Source organism: Canis aureus, chromosome 23 (assembly GCF_053574225.1).
Source record: "Canis aureus isolate CA01 chromosome 23, VMU_Caureus_v.1.0, whole genome shotgun sequence".
NCBI lineage: Eukaryota > Metazoa > Chordata > Mammalia > Carnivora > Canidae > Canis > Canis aureus.
Window position 1 is genome coordinate 14,448,772 of NC_135633.1, and position 22,463 is coordinate 14,471,234.

A 22,463-nucleotide genomic window follows, 5' to 3' on the forward strand; every position below is an offset into this window, starting at 1 on the left:
ACAGTAATTATACCAATAGTGTAGTTATGACCAATGCACTTATTTTCAGATTTTACTTTCAAATAACTTTGCCATATATCTTTGAAATCAGTCTTTCTTACAATATAAATTCATTAATCCACTCAGAATTACAATTCAGTATTTGTTAGACATCTTTGCATAAACTCTTTTCCGAGGTCCACACTGTTTTCCTTCTAATATCCAATTATTTAAAATTTAAGAGGAATGGGCACCGCCCAGTGAGGGTGTGTGTGTGTGACTTTGAGCCTATAGTTACAAACCAGAGAATTGGGAGTGACATCATCTATGACAATAGAAAAGCTTCTCTTGGTAAGTGGAAGACCTATATATAAAAGTCACACTTGAGAGTCTACAGTCAAATTCATCAGCTTTCACAAGTTTACTCAACTTCGAAAAAGCATCAGCTGCCGATACACCTGAAAGATCTTGTCACAAGACATTGTGTGGTGAGTAATCTTTAGTTTCTCTTTTAAATTGCATTTGAGATTTTTTCATAATTGAATAATTATATAATGTGTACTATTTTCTACAAGTATCATGCTGTTTGTTCAAGGTAAATTATTAAGGGAGAGTTTGAATGCTGTTTAATATAAAATGCCACAATACAAAAGGAATTTATGCTGCTCCACTGCCCTTAAATCATTAGTTTTGGTGATTCAAGTCTTTCGAAATGCCTTGCTTTTTCTAGATTCATCTGAAATTACACAAAAAAATAATTAAAATTGTGCATGATAAGCTCTAATGGTCTCTTACTGAAATTTAAAAAAAAACAGCTTAGTGATGAATGAGTAATTCTAATTTAAATAACCAGTACAAATTTATTAAGTTGTGTTAAAATTCATTTTTCCTGCAGAATATCCTTATCCAGACTGTTTTATGACTCATATAAAACTCAAATCTATATATTATAGTTGGTGAAATTCAGTTTTACTGCTGAATGTTTATTCCCTTTACATAAAGCCTTTCCAAATTTGCTATTCTGAAAACTACATGGATTTTAAGGGTGTTTTACAACTGCTTTTTTGCTTTTTCATGGCATTCTTATAAGAAGCTCTTCTCTCTACTAAGAACAAGGAAGCCAAGGAGAGATGTCTTAAGTCACTGGGTGACTCTGACAAAGCTAGGACTAAATACCAACGCTTCTCTCCTCCAGCTACAGTGCCTCTTCCTGACATAAACCAACATCGAAGCATCTTCATCTGTTTCTTCATCAGTAGCTTTATATTGCAGAGTGGGAAAAAAATGTAGTAGATTATAATGTTTCTTATGTGACTTCTAAGTGGTGCTGCTTCCCTTTAAAATATGAGTACACAGCCATTCTGTGTGTTAAAATGGAGAACGTGAAGCATTAAGAAAAAGCACTACTGTAATAATAGGCTTTGCAATTACTGAAATGCAGATTAAGGTAAGACTATTCTATTCTGAGATGAAAGCATTATGAGCAAAAGAGAAAAGTGCTAACAATTATACTCAAACAAGACTGTTAATAAAATAAGCCAATAAGATAAACAAGCATTCTATATGGAGCCAAGGCTCTAAATCTGTAAACAAGCAATTAATTAGGTGATTTTAAAATACTTCGACACATTCTTTTTAATGATAGGAGAAATGTGCATTAATTCATTAAAAATCTGTATATTAGAGCCTATTAAGTTGGTATTTATGGATATTATTGCAGGGCCTGAAATGAAGTTGACTTGTGAAAAAAGAAATTTGCTAAGTAAATAAACAGCATTAGTAATTTACCTGGTTAAGAGAATTAACCATTTTCAAGCAAATTATAAGCACTTAATCAGAACCAACATAAAATGTGGAAGGAAATTCTAAAAAGTAAGCCTCTTCATTACTCATGTGGCTTAAAATTCATATATTAAAATTTGTACAAAATTCAAAAAGTTGGGGATCCTTGGGTGGCTCAGCGGTTTGGCACCTGCCTTTGGCCCAGGGCGTGATCCTGGAGTCCCGGGATCGAGTCCCACTTCAGGCTCCCAGCATGGAGCTTGCTTCTCCCTCTGCCTGTGTCTCTGCCTCTCTTTCTCTCTCTGATATATATAAACAAAATCTTTAAAAAAAAAAAAAACTCAAAATGTTGCTTAAGAAAGTAAAACTAATTTCTAAGGCAAATTATGTGCATATGTTAATATATATACACAGTAATATATACACTAGTGTATATTATTAATATATAATATATTACAGATATATAATATACTAAATAAAAGAGGTTGATTTTTTTTAAAAGCTCTTATTTATTCCTTCATGAGAGACACAAAGAAAGGCAGAGACACAGGCAGAGGGAGAGGGCCCAATGTGGGACTCGATCCTGGGACTCCAGGATCACACCCTGAGCCAAAGGCAGACACTCAACTGCTGAGCCACCCAGGTGTCCCAAAAGGCTGATTTTACAAGTCTTTTGTGAAAACCAATTCAATTAGTTGTTGTAACACTCTGTGTAGTTGTGTGGTTGTAATGGTAACTACTATAAATTTAACTGTACAGTTTAGCGTATTAAAAATATCTTTAAATATTTTCATTTTGTTTTTCCTTTCAGTGAAGATGATGTCTGCAAAAGACATGGTTAAAGTAATGATTGTCGTGTTTGCAATTTGTTTTCTTGCAAAATCAGATGGGAAACCTGTTAAGTAAGTATGGTACCCTGTTCTGCATGGTGAGGGCATGGGAATTGGATTTTAAGGTTGGCTTTATGATTGGGAAGAAGAGAGTTAATGGAGTGGTCCTCCCTGTTTCTATTCCCTCCAGGAAGAGATCTGTGAGTGAAATACAGTTTATGCATAACCTGGGCAAACATCTGAGCTCCATGGAGAGGGTGGAATGGCTACGGAAGAAGCTCCAGGATGTACACAACTTTGTTGCCCTTGGAGCTCCAATAGCTCACAGAGATGGTAGTTCCCAGAGGCCCCTAAAAAAGGAAGACAATGTCCTAGTTGAGAGCTATCAAAAAAGTCTTGGAGAAGCCGACAAAGCTGATGTGGATGTATTAACTAAAGCTAAATCCCAGTGATGATACATCAGAGCACTGCTGTAGACAGCATAGGGCAACAACATTACAAGCTGCTAACATTTTCAAGCTCTTAAGATTAATAAATGCCAAAATTTACATGTAATCCATTGTTAGCCATGATAGCTGAAATTTTAATTGATTATTTTGATTCTAGTTTAATTCATTTAAGAGCTCTTTTAATTGTTCTATTTCTATTGTTTATTCTTTTTAAAGTATGTTTTTGCATAATTTATAAAAGAATAAAATTGCACTTTTTAACCTCTCTCCCATCTTATGATGCAAAATAAAAATTTAATGATCATAATTTTAAATAAATGAAGTCAAGTATTCCTCACTTGTTATAAGAATGCTTTCTGGGATTATGAGTAATACCAAAATGGTTAAATTGATCTTGAGTAGGAAGAATAATGTAAGATTTTTTTTTAATCATGTGTCTCACATTACCATATTTTGGAATATCATTCTTTAAATATTTCCAAAGTACCAGGTCCTCAAATCCTCACTAGCTGGATATTATTTTTCTCTTCATTTCAGGGAATGAAAGGAAATGCTCAGCAAGGAAAGGCAGAAAAAGGTCTGAAACTTGAAAAAGCATTTGTCTATATACTAGTCTGGATCCGAAATTGCAAAGAACAGAATTTTTGTATTTATTAGAATATAATTTCATTCATTCATTCATCATTTGACAAATATCAAATTGGTGTCCATTATTTTCATGTACTAGTGTATTAGACACTAGACATACACTGGTAAGCAAAACGGACACAGTTCCATCTTGATGGGGCCTATGATTTAGTAGGATAGATAGACATTAATTATTATTTTTGATAAGCACCATGAATTAAAAGTACACAATACTCGAGAAGTGTTACATACAGAGCCCTGTTCTATTTAGGTCAATGCCATCCAATAGAACCTTCTATGATGACAGGAATGTTCTATATTGTGTGCTTTCCAATACAGTATCTACATGTGCAATTAAAATGTGCCTTCTGGGCAGCCCAGGTGGCTCAGTGGTTTAATGCCGCCTTCAATACAGGGCGTGATCCTGGAGACCAGGGATCGAGTCTCATGTCAGGCTCCCTGCATGGAGCCTGCTTCTCCCTCAGCCTGTGTCTCTGTCTCTGTCTCTCTCTCTCTTTCTCTCTCTGTATCTCTCATGAATAAATAAATAAAATCTTTAAAGAAAAAGAAATTCTTTAAAAAAAAAAAATAAATAAAATAAAATAAAATAAAATGTGCCTTGTATGGGCCCCTGGCTGGCTCAGTCAGTAGAGCACGTGACTCTTGATCTCGGGGTTATGAGTTTAAGCACTACATTGGGTGTACAGATTACTAATAAAAATAAATATAGTTTAAAAAGTGTTTTTAAAAAACTAAAATATGCCTCGTGTCACTGAGGATTAAGATCCCATCCTGGCCTCAAAGTGTCCATGTTCTAACGAGGAAGACAGAGATGGAAGCAAGTACTTATAATATCACATGTGAAATGCAAAACACAATGATACCCAGAGAAGGTAACAGATCTTCTTGATGTAGGGAGTAATTGAGAGGGGACTGAAATAGCAAGTAAATTTTGCAAAATGTAGAGGACTATTAACAAATGTCGGGCATCCTGGTGGAATCAATCAGGCTTTGGTTTAAATGCAGAGAACAGAACCTACCTCAGTTAGTTTAAATAGAAGGGGATTCATTACAAAATCATTGAGAATGCTGATGAAAACAGATTCTGTTAAACCTGGAGGAAAAATTCAGTCACCAAGAGAGTTGTTCTCTTCTAATATCAGCAGCTGACTGATACTATCCTGAGACTGCCCTGATCAGGAGGCAGCTGCTTCCTACTGCTGTTCCAGAAACAAACTGTACCTGCTAAGAGCAATCCAGCAAAACAGATGGCAAGCACTTTGCTTTTTGACATCTAGTGTTCCTTGTTGCTGGAATCTGCTAACACGAGCACAATAAAATCAAACCCCTCCACAACAGTACTTGCCAGCACAAAGGAAGAAGTAGCAGAATCACCTTACTTAGGCCTGCCCAATCTCATAGAGTGCATATGATTGGCTGAATCTAAATCTCTTGTAGAACTTTAGCTGCAGAAGTGTCTTGGGAATGTAGTTTTTAGCTTTCCAGACTACTATGTAATACAAGAATAAGCACTAGAAGGTGCCTCCAGTTCCTTGGTAGTGTCAAGCCTCAATCAGTATTCTTTTTCTTTTTTTTTTTTTTTTTAGGTAGGCTCCACACCTAGCATGGAGCCTGATGTGGGGCTCAAACTCACAGCCTTGGGATTAAGACCTGAGCTGAGATCAAAAGTCAGTTGCTTAACCAACTGAACCCCCCAGGCACCCCCTCAATGAGTATTCTTGAATATGTCCCCTGATGGAACTGTGTGAGAATTTCCTGGGGATATTTACCCAGGGGTAGAATCCTGAAATACAAACAAGCTTCTCAAGACTCTTGTGAATCACATGTACAGTATTTATTCCCATCAGAAGAATGAGGCATTTCTGTTTCCACCTACAATTGGAAGAATATGCTTTTATAAGGTTTTGTCACATCGATGGTAAGTAGTAACTTATTGCTTTAATTTGCCTATTTCTGATTACTAGTGAGATTGAACTTCTTTCTACATGTTGGCCACTTAGGCTTCCCTGTCTGTGAATATTTTTGTATATCCTTTGCCAATTTTTTTTCCTTTGCCAATTTTTAATTGGTTTTCTGGTCCTCTCAATTTTGAGTTCTTTGCACATTCTAATACAAATTCCATGTTGGTTTTAAATGTCACACCTGGGTGGCTCAGTGGTTGGGCATTTGCCTTTGGCTCAGACTGTGATCCTGGGGTCCTGGGATCGAGTCCCACATCAGGCTCCCCTGAGGGAGCCTGCTTCTCCCTCTGCCTGTGTCTCTGCCTCTCTATGTCTCTCATAAATAAGTAAATAAAATCTTTTAAAATAAATAAATAAATAAATATCACAAATATTATCATGTATTTACTAACTCTATGCTTAATTTAATGGCCACAAATACATCAATTTTTCACCTTCCTGTTTGTGTTTTGGAGTCTTATTGAAGACGTCTTTCTCCAATCTCAGGTCACAAGTTATCTCTTACATCTGCTTTAGAGTTTTACCTTTCACTTTTAAGTGTTTATTGTTCTGGAGTCTAATTTTGCATGTGACAAAATGTTATGTTGGAACTTTATTATTTTTAAATATAGATAGTGGGGCACCTGGGTGGCTCAGTGGTTGAGCATCCACCTTTGGCTTGGGTCATGATCCTGGGTCCTAGGATCCAGTCCTGCATCAGGATCCCTACAGGAAGCTTGCTTCTGTCTCTGTCTCTCTCTCTCTCTCTGTGTCTCTCATGAATAAATAAATAAAATCTTTAATAAAGAAAGAAAGAAAGAAAGAAAGAAAGAAAGAAAGAAAGAAAGAAAGATAGTGTTCCAAATATCATCTATTAAACAGTTTTTAAATTACCCCATAGCTTTGTACATTGATTATTTATTTATTTATTTATTTATTTATTTATTTATTTATTTATTTATTTATTTGACAGAGCACAAGCAGGGGCAGCAGCAGATGGAAAAGGAGAAGTAGGCTGGCTCCCCGTGGAGCAGGAAGCGTGATGTAGGACTAAATCCCAGGCCTGGGATTATAACCTGAGCTGAAGATAGGTGCTCAACAGACTGAGCCACCCAGGCGTCCCTATAGATAATTTTAAAAATCATATCTTAAGTTCCCGTGTAAATATAGGTTTGTTTGTTTGTTTGTTTATTACCTTTAAGGAGTGAAAAATTGCTTTACTGTGCTCTTTGAATCAACTTTCAGTCCCTGAAGGTCAGTCTCAGATGGTGGCCCACAAGTCCCTCTTCCCTGACTTTCTCTCAAAACCTTAACAACTTGGGTGTTGTGTCCCTCTGAGTGTCCCTAGCCCTATCATTCTCCTCCCCATATGACCCATGCACAGGAAACTTTCCTTCCCAAGTCTTCAGGATTTGAGCCTGTTAGTATCCAACCCAGGCTCTCCAGAACTCTACAGAAACAAGTTCTTGGTTCCATTTTGAAGCAGCAGTTCATAGAGGTGGCCCCAGGACATGCTGGAGGAAGAAACAGCCTGCCCTTAAACTGTGGGCCTGTTGGATCTAGCTCAGCTTCATCCCAAGCAAAGCCCAATATTTAGAATAGTCAGGTTTTAAAACCAATTATTTATTTTTGCAATTTTTATCCTAAAGCTTCCTTTTTAGTAAAACAAATTGGATAGTTTTCTCAACCATATAAACTCTTGGTACTATCAAGAGCTCAGGAGTGTATGATCTATCAGTTTCATTCTATATCCTCTTCTTTTTGGACAGAGGTCATGCCTCCTTGGGAGGATTATGGCCAGATTACAACATCTGTAGCTTCCTTGGCACGGATCTTCATGGGTTGTACGTTCTCACAGTTTCTTAGGATCCCAGGGCAGAAAAGGTGGATGAAGAGGTTCTAAAGTCGATATATTTATGAAGGTGCATACATGGAAACTCTAAGTGGCATTGAAAGATGAAATGGCTTTCAGGTTACAGTTCAGGAAAATCCCCACAGTTTGGGTTCATGTGGAGGCTGGTCTCAGTTTCTGTGCTGGCAGTGACTTCATGTCCTTGCTCGAGGCTCACAACCCAGAACCCCAGACCTGAGGATACCAGGAAAGGTCTTTCATGATATACAGATTCCCTGTAAACACCCACAGTCCATTCCAGTGTCTCCAACTTCTACCTCCCAGTAGTGGCAGCCAGAGGTGAAGCAGGAGGACCTCAAGACACAAACAGCAGAGATGAATGTTTTGGCACTCTCTGGTGATCTCACCTGGATCTATACACCTTCCATGTTCCACAGATCATTAAGAGAATGTGAGGAAGTCATTGGCTGTGGCTAGATCCATAATCATAGTCACAGAGAAACTCAGCATTCAGCACCATGTGTTTATCATAGGCATCCTACTTTGATTTCAGCCACCATTTTCCCCAGGTCCATGTTAGTCTGGATTCTCTGGATCCAAGAGATGTCAAGATACTGGGGACAAGTGAAGAGGTTGTCCTGATTCTCCTTTTCCTAATGCCTGAAGCAGGTGAAGTGGAAGTGCTGTTTGTAGAATGTCAAATAGGCATCTTGGAACATGGGACATGTTGATGGGACATGTTGATTCTTTTCTGAGTTTATCATGGCCCCATTTCAACCTGGACGTTCTTGGTTTTGTGCTTCTCTGGGGTATTAGAACTTCTAAACTGGATTCTAGACTTCTCATAAAGATATTTTGCTCTGTATATTATGGTTAAATCAGTGTTTCTGTGAAAGGATGAGGCCTGACGACTTTCTATTCCACCCATCTTGCTGATGTCATCAACATAGGTTTATTTTTGGGCTCTGTTTATCCTATTCTATTGATGGGTTGTTTGTTCTTGCAATATAAGATACACACACACACAGTCATCCTTCTTTAAAGACCCATAGTCTGGGACACCTCGATGGCTCAGTAGGTGAGCATCTGCCTTCGGCTCAGGGCATGATCTCAGGATCTGGGATCGAGTCCCACATTGGGCTTCTGGTGGGGAGCCTGCTTCTCCCTCTGCCTGAGTCTCTGCCTCTCTCTCTGTATCTCTCACGAGTAAATACGTAAAATCTTAAAAAAAAAAAAAAGACCCATATTCTGCTATACAAATTTCGCAAGCTTGTTGAGTTCTTTTCTAAAAACAAAACAAAGCAAAACAGCTCCAACTTTGGGATCATACTAAAATTATACATTAATTTTAGGAAGAATACTTATCTCTATTATATCATCCTATCTTCAATATAGTAAAGTTCTTCATCTAGTCTAATCTCTTTTTTTAAAAAAATATTTTATTTATTTATTCATAGAGACAGAGAGAGAGAGAGAGAGAGAGAGGCACAGGCACAGGCACAGGCAGAGGAAGAAGCAGGCTCCATGCAGGGAGCCTGACGTGGGACTCGATCCAGGGTCCCCAGGATCAAACCCCGGGCTGCAGGCAGTGCTAAACTGCTGCGCCTCTTTTTATGACTTAAATAGAGTCTAGACATTTTCTCTGATAAAATCTTTTACATCCTTTGTTAATTGCTAAGTACTATATAGTTTTATAGCTATCATGAACGATATCTCTGTTGGGACACCTAGGTGGCTCAGTGGTTGAGCATCTGCTTTTGGCTCAGGTCGTGATCCCAGGGTCCTGGGGTTGAGTCCCACATCAGGCTCCCCATGGGGAGTCTGCTTCTCCCTCTGCTGGTGTCTCTGCCTCTCTGTCTGTGTCTCTCATGAATAAATAAATAAAATCTTTTAAAAAAAAGTTTGAAAGGTCTATGTTTTCAATACATTTTCTAGTTGATTATTTTTGGTTTAGAGGAATATTATTCATTTTTATAATTTTATCTTATATCCAACAACTCTCCTGAACTGTCTGATTAATTCTAATGGTTTGTCTCTTGATTATATTTGATTCTATGCAGATGATCATATAATTTCAAGTAATAAATAACACTTTTATTTCTCTTCTTCATCTAATTACTCATCTTTTTTCTTTTTCATTTCTTACTGTATTAATCCAGTCCCTCTAATACCATGTTAATGAATAATTATATTAGACGTCCTTATTGTATTCTTTTTTTTTTAAGATTTATTTATTTATTTTAGAGAGAGAGAGCACACTCAAGGGGAAGAGTAGAGGGGAAAGGAGAGAAGCCGACTCCCAGCTGAGCGCAGAGCCTGACATGAGGCTCTATCCGTGTGTGACATCATGACCAGAGCCAGAAACAAAAGTCAGAAACTTAACCAACTGAAGCACTCAGGCACTGCCCCCCATGTTATATTTGACCTTAGTGGGAGTGTCTGTAATTTCTCAACAAGAGAATGGTCTTTAACAAACTGATGGCATTCCCTTCTTTATCTACTTTTCTAAGAGTTCTTCTGAAATTACAAAAGGGTTTTAAATTTTATAAAATACTGTGTCCCCAAAATATGTAATCTTAGCCCTTTAATGATATAAATATTTTTGCATGCCTAGGGAAAAAAATCTTGATATTGATGTTTTTACTTTTTAAAATAGCAAAAGTTATTGTACATTTAGAATCATATGTAAAACACACATGTAGATTTTTAAGAAAAAAATACTTATTATACATTACTTAGATTATAAAACAGAATATTGCTAATACCCTGGAAATTCCTTATAAACTCTTCCTAATCACATCCCCTTTGATCTTCACCTCCTTACTTATACATTCATCATTATTTCCTTACTTTTCTTTACAGAAAGATCCTTTGATTAGATACATACTCTAATATTTTTTCAAAAGCATGCTGTTGCATAATATGGATTCTCTCTTTCCAACCTATGATATCTATTTTCTTACCATCTACTATGGCTAAGCCCCTGTTCCACGGTTCTAGGTTTTTGCTAGTCAGCATGTCATTTAAACGTAAGTCATTTCAGGATTAGTTATGGTGAGCAAATTGCTGTAACAAATAGATCCCAAATGTATAACCACCTAAATTGAATAGAAGTTTATTTCTTATTCATATAACATGGGAATATCATTAGACAGGTTAACAGGTCAACAGAGTGGCTAGGGCCTCAATTTCTACCATGGTTAATATGGGGTTGTCTCCAGTTAGTTGGAAGTAAAAAAGGTAGGAGTGTCATGTGGAACATTTTTACCAGCCGGCCTGGAAACATGACATTATCTCTTCACATTCCATTGACTATAACATAGTTACATAACTACACCTAATATTGTAAAATGGAGTGGAACAAGGCAGTTGGAAAATGTAGTTTCTGACTAGGTAGGTACTTTTCAGTAATAACTGTATACTAGGAAAGCACAGGTTTTTGGTGGCAAGCTAGACATCTCTGACACAATTCCATACCTATGGAATCCCTTGTATGGATACATTTATATGTCTATATATCTATCTATATCTTATCCCATATATCCTTATATGGATATATCTGTATGTCTTCTCCTCCTATAGATATCTATAGATAGATATATAGGTATGGATAGATCTATAGATATAGACATGAATATATAAACATATAGCTATATCCATGTTGTCACAATGGCAGGATTTCCTTCTTTTAAAAGGCTATATAATATTCTATTGGGTGTATATGTATGTGCATATGTAATATTTTCTTTATCTATTTATCTGTTGATGGATATTTAGGTTGTTTCCATATCTTGGCTGTTGTGAAAATGCTTCACTAAACATGGAGTGCATATATCTCTTCAAGATCCTGACTTCATTTGTTTTGAATAGATACCTAGAAGTGCAGATTGCTCAATCGTATGGTAGTTCTATTTTAATTTTTTGAGGAATCTTTGTACTATTTTCCATATTGGTTGTAACAATTTCCATTCTCATCAACAGTGTACCAGGGTTCCCTTTTCTCCACACCCTCACCAACACTTGTTACCTTTTGCCTTTTTGATAACAGTTATTCTAACAGGTATGAGGTGACATCTCATTATGATTTTGATTTTCATTCACTCCCCTGTGGATTAATGATGTTGAGCACCTTTTCACATACCTGTAAGCCATATATACTAAGGTAGGTCTCTCTCTCTCTCTTTTTTAAAAGATTTGTTTCTTTATTTGAGAGAGAGAAAGCATGTGTTAGTTAGGGGGAGGGGCAGAGGGGGAAGGAGAGAGAATCTCAAGCGACCTTGTGAGCTTGGAGCTTAATTTGGGGCTCAATCTCACAACCCTGAGATCACGACCTGAGCCAAACCAACAGTCAGATGCTTAACTGACTGCACCACCCGGGTGCCCCAGGTAGGTTTCCTTTTGAGAAATGTCTGTTCAAGTCCTTTGCCCATTTTTAAATTCGATTATATATTTTTTGCCACTAAATCATATGAGTTTCAGAAGTCTTTTTATTTTACTTTTTTAATTTTTATTTATTTATGATAGTCAGAGAGAGAGAGAGAGAGAGAGAGAGAGAGAGAGGCACAGGCACAGGCACAGGCACAGGCAGAGGGAGAAGCAGGCTTCATGCACCGGGAGCCCGACGTGGGATTCGATCCCGAGTCTCCAGGATCGCGCCCTGGGCCAAAGGCAGGCACCAAACCGCTGTGCCACCCAGGGATCCCCAGAAGTCTTTTTAGAAGGCAAACTAAGACAGGGTGATTACCAAAAATATGAGATCCAAAGAATTAACTGAGGTATCCAATCCCATAGCATTAATGGCCTTTTTCCTTTTTACATCTTTATTGAGGTATATTGTACGTAACGTTTATCTATTGTATGCAGTGATATTTAGTATTTATAGAATTGTACAACTATCTACCCATCCCATTTTTTTTAAGGATTTTATTTATTTATTCATGAGAGACACAGAGAGAAGCCAGAGACATAGGGAGAGGGAGAAGTTGATATCATTAATAAATAAAATAAAATAAAATAAAATAAAATAAAATAAAATAAAATAAAAAAGGGAGAGGGAGAAGCAGGCTCCTCGCAGGGATCCTGATGTGGAACTCGATCCCCCGAACTCTGGGATCACGCCCTGAGCCCAGGGCACTCAACCGCTGGGCCACCCAGGCATCCCTACCCATCCCATTTTAGAAGGTTACCATCACTTCAGTATATTTCCTTGAGCCATTTGCAGTTGGTCCTTTGTTCCCACTCCAGCCCTTACAATCATGGATCAGCTCTCCTATCTTTATACATTTACCTTTTCTAGACATTTCATCTAAATGAAAGTATGCAATATGTAGTCTCTTGCGTCTGACTTCTTTTCACTTGGCATCCTGTTTTTGAGATTTATCTATGTTGTAGTATGTATCAGTATGTCATTCTATTTTATTGCTGAAGAGTACTCCATTGTATGAATATATCACATTTATCTATTCATCAATTGATTATTTTTAGTTTTTGGCTACTATGGATAATGCTGCTATGAACAACACACATGTTTTTTGCGGACAGATTTTTCATTTCTCTTAGGTAGATTCTTAGGAGTGGAGTTGCTGATTAGTATAGTTAAGTTTATATTTAACTTTAAAAAACTACTGTTATCCAAAATGGTTGTAATATTTTATGTTTACATTGGCAATGTAGGAAGGTTCAAGTTTATCCCGATCTTTGTCTACATTTGTCATTGTCTGATGTTTTATTAATAGCCATTCTAGTAGGCATGTGGTGGTATCTTAAACCACTGTGGTTTTAATTTACATTTACTTAATGACTAAAGACACTGAGCACCTTTTCCTGTGTGTATTAGCCATTTGTACGTCTTCATTAAAATGTCTATGTAAGTCTTTTGCTATTTTTTAATTGGATTGTCTTACTGAGTTGTTAAGAGTTCTTTATTATTATGGACACAAGTCCTTTATATGATTTCAAACATTGCCTTTCAATCTGTGGTTTATCTTTTCATTCTTTTAATGCTGTCTTTTGAAGCTCAAGAAGTTTTAAATTTTACTGACTAAATTTATCATTTTAAATTTAATAATTAAATTTGTCAATTTTTTTAAATGGCATCTTTTGGTATCATGTCTAGGATTTCTTTTTAAAGGCTTTATTTATTTATTTATTTATTTATTTATTTATTTATTTATTGGAGTGACCATACCTGTGCTCTCTTAATTCATATTATAAGACTTTTGCATTTCTTTTCTTTTTCTTAAAGATTTTATTTATTTATTCATGAGATACAGAGAGAGAGAGAAGAAGGCTCCATGCAGGGAGCCTGACGTGGGACTCAATCCCGGGTCTCCAGGATCATGCTCTGGGCTGAAGGCGGCACTCAACTGCTGAGCCACCCGGGCTGCCCGACTTTTGCATTTCTATGTAATTTTTTTGATCACCATGTCAATCTGTACTAAAAAAAGCCTAACAGGATTTGTCAAAAGCTGTGAAAGTTTTGAGATTTTACCCTATTGCAAGCTAACAAGTTACAAAAAACTTTGCAGACCCCTACTTTAACCTAACATCTCAGGCCCTTGTGTTCCAATTCCATTATACTTTTCTTACATCCTCCAATGGCATTTCCAGTCACCCAGCCTTGCATATGCATAAACGGAGCACACTTAGCTGATAAGTACACATTTTTTTTCCTCCCCTCTTCCTAAAATGGCAACTCTGATCATCTTCATGTATGAGCTTAAAATACAGAAAATGTTGAGGCAAATGGTTTGTAACTTTGTAAGTACTTACAGTATGGTGTTATCTTTTTGCTAGTGAATATTATGCATTATAACCCTTGTTTCTGTATTTTAAATCTTTTTCTTGGTGTTAAAAAACAAACAAAAAACAAACTTCCTATTCATTCTTTTGAATGGCTCATTGTTGCCCCTACAAGATACACAGCTGAGCCATTTATATGCCTTTGTTGATCTCTCCATAAGGTTGTCCTTTCCTGGGGCACCTGGCTGGCTCAGTCAGTAGAACTTGTGCGTAATCTCTGGGTTATGAGTTTGAGCCCCTTGGGCAATGAGTTTACTTAAAAAAAAAAAAAGAACATCCTTTACTACTATCTCTTCGTGCATGGATTCTATCTATCCCACAAGGACCCAGATCAAACATCTATCTATCTTCCCCCTTTCCTGCACTTTCATCTCTTCAGTTAGAAGTAATCTTTCCTATCTCTGACTTCGCACAACACATTATCTCTATCTCCTTATGACCTGGCTTGATTTCCCTTTGTTACTTACACATCTCATTTAAATCAGTAGAACTTCCATATTAGTAATGCCCATATCTCCCCTAGTATTCTTACACAGTGTCTTAATCTATAAATATGTTTGATGCATAAGGATAGAATTCTTTGTGTTAATGTGATTTTCCTCTCCCAAGCCATTAGATGACAGTGCTCAAACCTTATAGTCACAAAGAAATCCCAGGCTTTAAAGTTAAATAGGGATTCTGGGTCTGTGACTTATCATTAATTTGTTGAGCAAGTATTCAACTAGAAGTCTATCTTATTCTCTGCTGTGAAACTCTCTTAGCAAGTTACAGGGTGCAATAATAATACAACCAAAGGAACGTATTTGTTCATTGCCTCTATATAAAATTTCTCTTTATTTGTAATCTTTTTGGTACCTATTGGGATTGAAATTGTAGAAGATTTTCATTGGGGTCTGAACCTTACCTCATTCAGTCAGCTAACATTTACAAATGATTGTACAGGCAGCTGGCATTACCTTCTAGACATATAGATGCTACCAGTGCTCCCCAAATTAATATTTGATAGGCTAACTTTTTAAAAGCAAATGGTGGTGATTGCTTTATTAGATTTTTAGACTTCCTGGCTTCTTCCCCTCTTACCTTCCTTCTTTCCTTCCTCCAATAACAATGAAATGAACTAGAGGCCTCTCAAAGCAGGGTAAAATGTTTTGATTCCATTATGGAACAAAGTTTCCATATTTCATCTAAAATCTTTGCTGGCCTAATTCTTGCAATGTTTCCTGGAGATTTTCTGGAACTTGGACTAGAACTTGTGAATTTTGATAAGCAGAGCACCCAACTGGCCCATAGCAAGGTTACAACTACTTTTTATTTTCCTAGTAAGTGTTGGGCTTCTTTGTAGGGAGGATAGGGTGAGCCAAATGAAACTACTGCAGACATAAGTATATATAATAACTATGAAAACAATGTATCTAAAGTGAGATTGGTGGAAACTCTACAGACCACCAGAACCTTTGGTAGGAAATTATAGCTTGTTTTGATATAGGGAAACGATTCCTGTGTGACAGACCTCTCTAAACCTAACTTGGACTACAGAATTACCTCCCTTGACCTTAGCTTGCACAAGAAAATTTTGATACTAAATCAAGATTGGTGACTTTTTGTTGTTTTTTGTTGCCTGGGGGCTCTTCTGAAGCTTCTCCCTCAGAGTCCTCGTATTACAAAAGTTCTGTTAGATCCCTCCTTTTAGAAATCCTCAAAGATTATTGGGAATTTCCAACTTGGCAAAGGGTTGGCAATAATACTTTGGCATACTGGGACAAAAACCTGTCTCCCTTACGTGTGTGATACGTGAGTGTCCTTAGATGAGGAAGAGGATAGTCACTATCCTGTGTTGTGCAACAAGACTCCTCTCCTTAGCATAAACATGGGTTTGGAAAACACTTAGGTTATCGAACACGTGGGAGACTGGGAGTTTTTTTTTTTTCTTCCTCTTCTGAAACAATGATTGCAAGTTTTTCTTTTTAAGATTTTATTTATTTATGAGACACAGAGAGAGAGAGAGAGGGAGAGAGAGAGAGAGAGACAGGCAGAGGGAGAAGCAGGCTCCACGCAGGGAGCCCGACGCGGGACTCGATCCCGGGTCTCCAGGGTCACGCCCCGGGCCCGAAGGCGGCCGCTCAACCGCTGAGCCACCCAGGGACGGATCCCTGATTGCAAGTGTTTCAACCAAGTTCTTTCCGCGAGATCTGTTTTCATACCGAATTACCCAAACCAGGTCCTCTTTTCGCTTCCTGCGCTTGCAACACCCCCTCCCACGGCTCCTCCGCGTGCCCGAGGTCCGGCTGGGACCGAGCCTCCACGCGGCGGGCAGAGCTGCGGCGGGGCTCCCGCGGCTCGGCTCCCTGCCCTGTGGGTTCCCGGGGCGGGCGGGTCTCTAACCTCCACCGCGGGGGCTCGCCGCGCCCGGACCGCCCCCCCCCCCCCCGGGGGCTCGTGCGGCGGCTGACACCCGGCAGGCCCAGGGAGGTCGGACCACCTGTGGCCGGGCGACCTTCCGCCCACGGCGCACCGCGCGACCCGGGCTCCTGCCGACGCGGGCCGAAGCGCAGCTGCGGGAGCTCCCGCCGCCACCCCGGTTCCCGCCAAGCCGGCATTTAAAACCAAACCGCCGCGGCCGGCGCGCCTCGGGACGACCGCCCTGCGCGGGCCCGCGGAGCCGACCTCGGAGCCTGCCCGGCGCGGGGAAGCGTCCTCCGGAGCGCCCGGGGGTCCCGCGCTCTTGCCCTCGCCCCGGGCTGCGGACGCGGTCCGTTTTTTCCTAACGGTGGCAGGAAGGGGAAGGAAACGCGTGGGATTCAAAGGTTTGCGGGCAGGTCGGCTCGCGGCCCCGAGGCTCGAGCATCGCGTTCCGCCCCGGGCGGACCCTCGGCGACCCCGGCCCGCCGCGCCCCGCCGCGCCCCCCGCCGCCCGCACGACGCCCACGCCCACGCCCACGCCCTCGGCGCCCCGCCCACTCCCGGGCGTGGAGCCCCGCCATTCTCGCGAGAGCTCGGCGGGCCTCGCCTCCTCGGCCTCCGGGCTCTCGCGAGAAGAGGCTTCGGAGCCGGCCTGTAACCTGCCCGGGCGGCTCTGCTGGCCGCCGCCGCCGGAGCGGCCGCCCCACACGCGCCTCCCGAGGGGTCCGGTCGAGAGGGGAGCGGGGGTGTCCCGGCCGCCGCCTTCGCCTCGGGCCTCGTGGACACTCAGGAGGGACCTCAGGTTCGAGGGTGACTGGACTCAGCTGGGGAAGTCGGTGGGGGCGGCGCCGGAGGCTGGGCTTGGCTGGGCGGCGGAGGAAGGGGGCGGAGGGCGGCTGTGGCGGCGGTCGGGGCGTCCCGGTCCCGGTCCCGGCCCCGGCGACGAGCCCCTGCGACGAGCCCCGGGGGGGCGGCTCCGGGCTCCGGGCTCCGGCCGCCGCCGGGCGCGTGGAGGGGCGAGGACGGGACTGGGGCTCCGCGGCGCCGCGCCTGGGCCGGGCGTCCCGCGGCCTTTCCCGGGGTGAAGGCGGTGCCGTCCTCATCCCTCCTTCCCCGAGCCCGGCGGCCCCGTGCCCCGCCCCCTCTGCTGTCACGGCGGGGCCCACGCAGCGGCGTCCCGAGGGGGCGCCTCGCAGCGGGAGATGGAGCGGCAGGTAGTGCGCCTCGGGGGCCGGGGAGCGAGCGAGCTCCCCTCAGGTGCCGCGTGCGGCTTCAGGCTGTCACAGCGTCGCGTACCGCGGAGCTTTGTTTTCCCAACACCGCCGGGAAAGCTGCCTGCTTTTTATTTTCTCCTTCAGGTGCAAGGTCCCTAACACCTCTTTTTCTTTTTCTTTCCCCCCTCCCCGGGGTGCAGGGAGACCAGACGTCATTTGGTGACTTGTTAGCGTGGGGGCAGGGGGACCCATCCCTGGTCTCACAGACTTCGCACAGTACTTGTCAGAATTCAGAGTCGGTGGTGAAGACTCACTAGTCCGCGCTTGCTGTGTAGCTGGAGCCTCGCTTGTCTCTTTGTGCCCTTAGCACGTGCAGGTTATTTGAAAATGTCTTCATCTTTAAGAGTCTTCGTGCTTTTTATTTCATCTCAAACAGCCCAGCACATTGACTTTTATTTGGACCATTAGGCATCCCCCACCCCTACCCCCTCCACCCCCCCCCCCCCCCCCCCCCCACTCAACACACACATTTGACCCAGGAGTTTTTAGAGACGAGGTTAAGGATACATTTCGAATGAAATAGACTGTAGAGATTGGGAGAAGAGGTCTAATGAGGAATGAATGCAACTATAAGCCCCCCCCCCGCCCCCACCAAAAAAAAAAAAAAAAGTTTCTGTGCTGGGGGAGGCCATCCAGGACTGAGGTCCAAGCCTTGAAAATGAGTATGCAGTTGTTTGAATGTAAAAGCGGAAAGCGGTGGAAGATACTTGGGAAAGGATTTGATGGTGGGTAAGGGTTAAAAAGTGCATGAGAATGATTTTTGAAGGTGTAAATGTGTGTGTGTTTTTTAAGTGGTTATTTATTTTTTTTTAAAGATTTTATTTATTTATTTATTCATGAGAGAAAGAGAGAGAAAGAAGCAGAGACACCGGCGGAGGGAGAAGCAGGCTCCATGCAGGGAGCCCGACATGGGACTCGATCCCGGGGCTCCAGGATCACACCCTGGGCTGCAGGCAGGCGCTCAACTGCTGAGCCACCCCGGCTGCCCTGTAAATGTGTTTTATAAATTTCCGTGGCATTTCTCAGAGTTTATGACCTGTCTACTATTGTTCCATATATATAAGGAGAAAGTAAAGGGAGAATCTGAAGCATGGAGGGTGGTAACAGTGCTCAATCAGGAAGGCTTTCAGTGTCTCAGCAATGTTTTGAGTTCCTTCCCCCCCCCCTTTTTTTTTTTACCTTCCAGAAAAGGTTTCAGATAGGCTTTTTACCTTTATGCCACCCTTCTATCAGTCTGAATTTTTTTTCTTTCTTACTCTTCTATGCCTTGTGAAAAATTTTTTTCTTATTGACTGTCAAGTTGCAAACCAGCAAGATCTGCTTTGTGGTTTTTTTTTTACGTTTACGTGACTTGGTGAAGTGTGAGAGTGAGCTGGAAAATATGCACCTTTTATAGAAATAGGTTATGAATAGCAAACTCGCATGCCTTCAAGTACCAGGCAGATGAAAATGAGTGAACTGCACTAGAGAGTTTATGCTTCATCTTAGACGGCCATCAGTTATCAGGTCCAGCTGATGAGTGCTGTACATGAATGTGGGTCCAGTTTTCAGCTTTATTCTTTTCTTTCTTTTTTCTTTTTTTAAGATTTTATTTATTTATTTACTCATGAGAGACCCAGACAGAGAGGCAGAAACACAGGCAGAGGGAGAAGCAGGCTCCCTGTGGGGAGCCCGATGCGAGACTCCTTCCCAGGACCTGGGGATCATGACCTGAGCTGAAGTCAGACGCTCAACCGCAGGGCCACCCAGGTGTCCCAGAGTTTTCAGCTTTCTTAATAGAACACAGGAAATTTGATTTTTGCTTGAAGTCTCTTGCTTGTTAAAAATATTGACAGCTGCTTAAAAATAACTTAATGTGGCCCAACCAAACCCAAACCTGTCAGTTGTATCTTGTTTTCCAGTTTTGGACCCCTGTTATAGGTCAAAATGAATAAATTTTACAACTGGAAAAAAAAAAGATTTAAAGCAAATATGCCAATTAGTTTGAAATTTCAAACATAGGAGGAATTGAGAATAATGTCAAGTCTAATTGAAAATAGTAGAAAAATTTAATAGTTAAATTTAATAGCCTTGAAGTACAAATGGAATTGGTACTTTAAAAAAATGTTTTAATTATGGAAACAACCGCAGAAGAACTAAGGTTCTGTGTAAAGTTGATTTATAGGTATCTTGTATGGGAGTTGATTTACTGAGGGCCCTTATTTTACTTGTAATTAGTAAGTGAAATTCAGGAACCCTCTGTAACTCATCTATAGTTCTGAATGTTTATTGGTTGCTCTGCCATCCCACATTTCGTTCTCATTGACTTTTACTGGAAGTAATATTAGTTTCTTGAGTTCTGTTCCTGGCAGATGGGGTGAGGGGAAGGTATATAGGGGTAGTAAGAAATGGGATGGGGAGAGTATGATGTGAAGCAGGCACTCAAGTTCCTCTTCTTTACATTGTACGTTAAAAAATTGATTCGCATTAGCTACTTTTTCTTGTAAGAATAGTAACTGACTAAACAGTGCATTACACATGGTAGAGCTTAGTGATATTTGTAGAATTAAACCCCATGGATTAAAGCACATTTACCCATTAGTGGGAAATACTTTAATCACATAATCTGATTCATATTTAGTTGGACTGAGGGGAACGGAAGTTTAGAGGTCAGATCAAGAAAGAGACCTTAGGCATATTGAAGGCAAGATGGAGGTCTTTGAAGGGGGTAAGGGTGAGAGAGGAGACTAGGTGAGGGAGAGAGCTTTGAAAAGGAAGATAAAATTGTCAAGTACCTTTTCATCTGTTGTCTAATTTTACAAAGAGCTCTGTTTTTTACAGCTAAATTTACTGTAACTCTTACAAAGACTACAGAGAATACTGGTTTTTCAAGAGGACCTCTTTGGTAGTTTGATTTTCTTCCTTTTAACCTAGTCTCCTCAGGTCAAACTAGTATAATCTCTCTTCATCCAATCCCTTCTCTCTCTAGTATGGGGAGTGAAACAGGAGATCTGTATTATGTTTGTGAGGTGTTGCTGTTAAGAGTGTAAAACATTCTGAAGAATCTGTTGTATACTTGTGGAGATTATGTTTATTGAAGGGGCAAACATCATTTTTCCCTCCCCATGTTTCTATCATGATTTGTAAAGTAGTTCTTGGAAGTAGCTTTCCCCCTTTTTTTACCCTCTGAAATGCCTTCCAAAGAAAGCATTAGGTGAATCTAAGAGAAGAGATTGAGTGTTTTTGCTCAGGGCCTCTTGGTTCTGTTTTTGGAACTCCCAGTTCTTAGGATATACATTCTCTGTTTGTATGGTGGATTTATCTGAGCAAGCTGGGCCTATGAGGGAAAGGAAAAGGAATATTTACAAATCTAAGTAAGTTTATTTGTTTTTTAAAGATTTTATTTATTTGATAGAGAATGAGCAGTGGGGAGGGGCAGAGGGAGAGAGACAGAGAAGCAGACTCCCCACTGAGTAGGAAGCCCAACTTGAGGCTCCATCCGAGGACCTGGAGATCATGGCCTGAGCCAAAGGCAGACGCTAAACCTACTGAGCCACCCAGGTGCTCCTGAGTAAGTTTAATTTACGTTTGAAGTAATAGGAAGCTTTTTTTTTGGCCACTGGTTTTAGCTGTATTTTTATCTTTATTTGTCTGACTCCTGTATTTTGCTTCTTTGTTGGTGATGAACCCACAGTGAGGGAGGAAGAGGTAGTTATAGATTAATAAAGGAAGAATTATTTAAGAATTTTTTTCTCCTTTTGGATAGAATGTTTATTAGAGTAGCTAATGTTGCATTTCTACTCTGGCTTGCTCTGGTTTACTTTGGCATCCTTGAAACACAATTCCTTGCTAAGCAGGTAGCAATCTAGAGCACAGAGATGGAAGGCAATCAGAATTCAGAGATCCTCACTGGGAGAGGATTAAGAGGTTTGTAAATGTTAGTTGTGGGTGATGGCAATACAGTGAGTTGAGTACTTGAAATAGTACAAACTCGAACATAGAAGAAGAAAGATTTTAGGTGGAGTATGTGATCTTATGTCACAGTAGATTGCTAAAGATGAGTAAGATGCTAAAAGATATCTTTGCCAGTGAAAGCATCTTTCTTTGTCCTTAATTGCTAGTTTCTATTTTTCTGTTTGAAATGTAGAATATCTGGTGCCTGGTACTTATTTTTATCTTTATAGTGAAATGAGTTATCTATTAACATTTTTGGTCACAAATTGAAATTAAGGTTTGGTATTTGGTTGGGGATGAGAGTCTCATACTGAATCATTGATTGAAGTAATTGATTAGAAGGTATGAATAACACTTCTGGGGTCATTTTAAATTGCAAATATTTGGGATCCCTGGGTGGCGCAGCGGTTTGGCGCCTGCCTTTGGCCCAGGGCGCAATCCTGGAGACCCGGGATCGAATCCCACGTCGGGCTCCCAGTGCATGGAGCCTGCTTCTCCCTCTGCCTGTGTCTCTGCCTCTCTCTCTCTCTGTGTGTGACTATCATAAATAATAAATAGAAAAATTAAAAAAAAAT

The 22,463-nt window shown here is 40.7% G+C and overlaps 2 protein-coding genes across 4 annotated transcripts in view; both read left to right on the forward strand.

The window, feature by feature from the left end:
- The first annotated feature begins 307 nt into the window (after positions 1–307).
- On the forward strand, positions 308–3,377 carry PTH (parathyroid hormone). Its single transcript, XM_077866404.1, has 3 exons — positions 308–467; positions 2,573–2,663; positions 2,782–3,377. Exons 2-3 carry the CDS (start codon positions 2,578–2,580, stop codon positions 3,041–3,043), a joined length of 348 nt encoding a protein of 115 aa, XP_077722530.1. The 5' UTR covers positions 308–467; positions 2,573–2,577; the 3' UTR covers positions 3,044–3,377.
- A 13,937-nt stretch (positions 3,378–17,314) lies between these two features.
- Positions 17,315–22,463, forward strand: part of BTBD10 (BTB domain containing 10) — a 77,373-nt gene continuing 72,224 nt past the window's right edge. For 2 of the 3 annotated variants that reach the window (XM_077866432.1, XM_077866434.1), the window contains exon 1: positions 17,315–17,483. The gene's annotated coding sequence lies outside the window, so the exon portion shown is untranslated. Of the gene's footprint in view, positions 17,514–22,463 lie in introns of all 3 variants that reach the window. The other variant, XM_077866433.1, reaches the window with a different exon arrangement.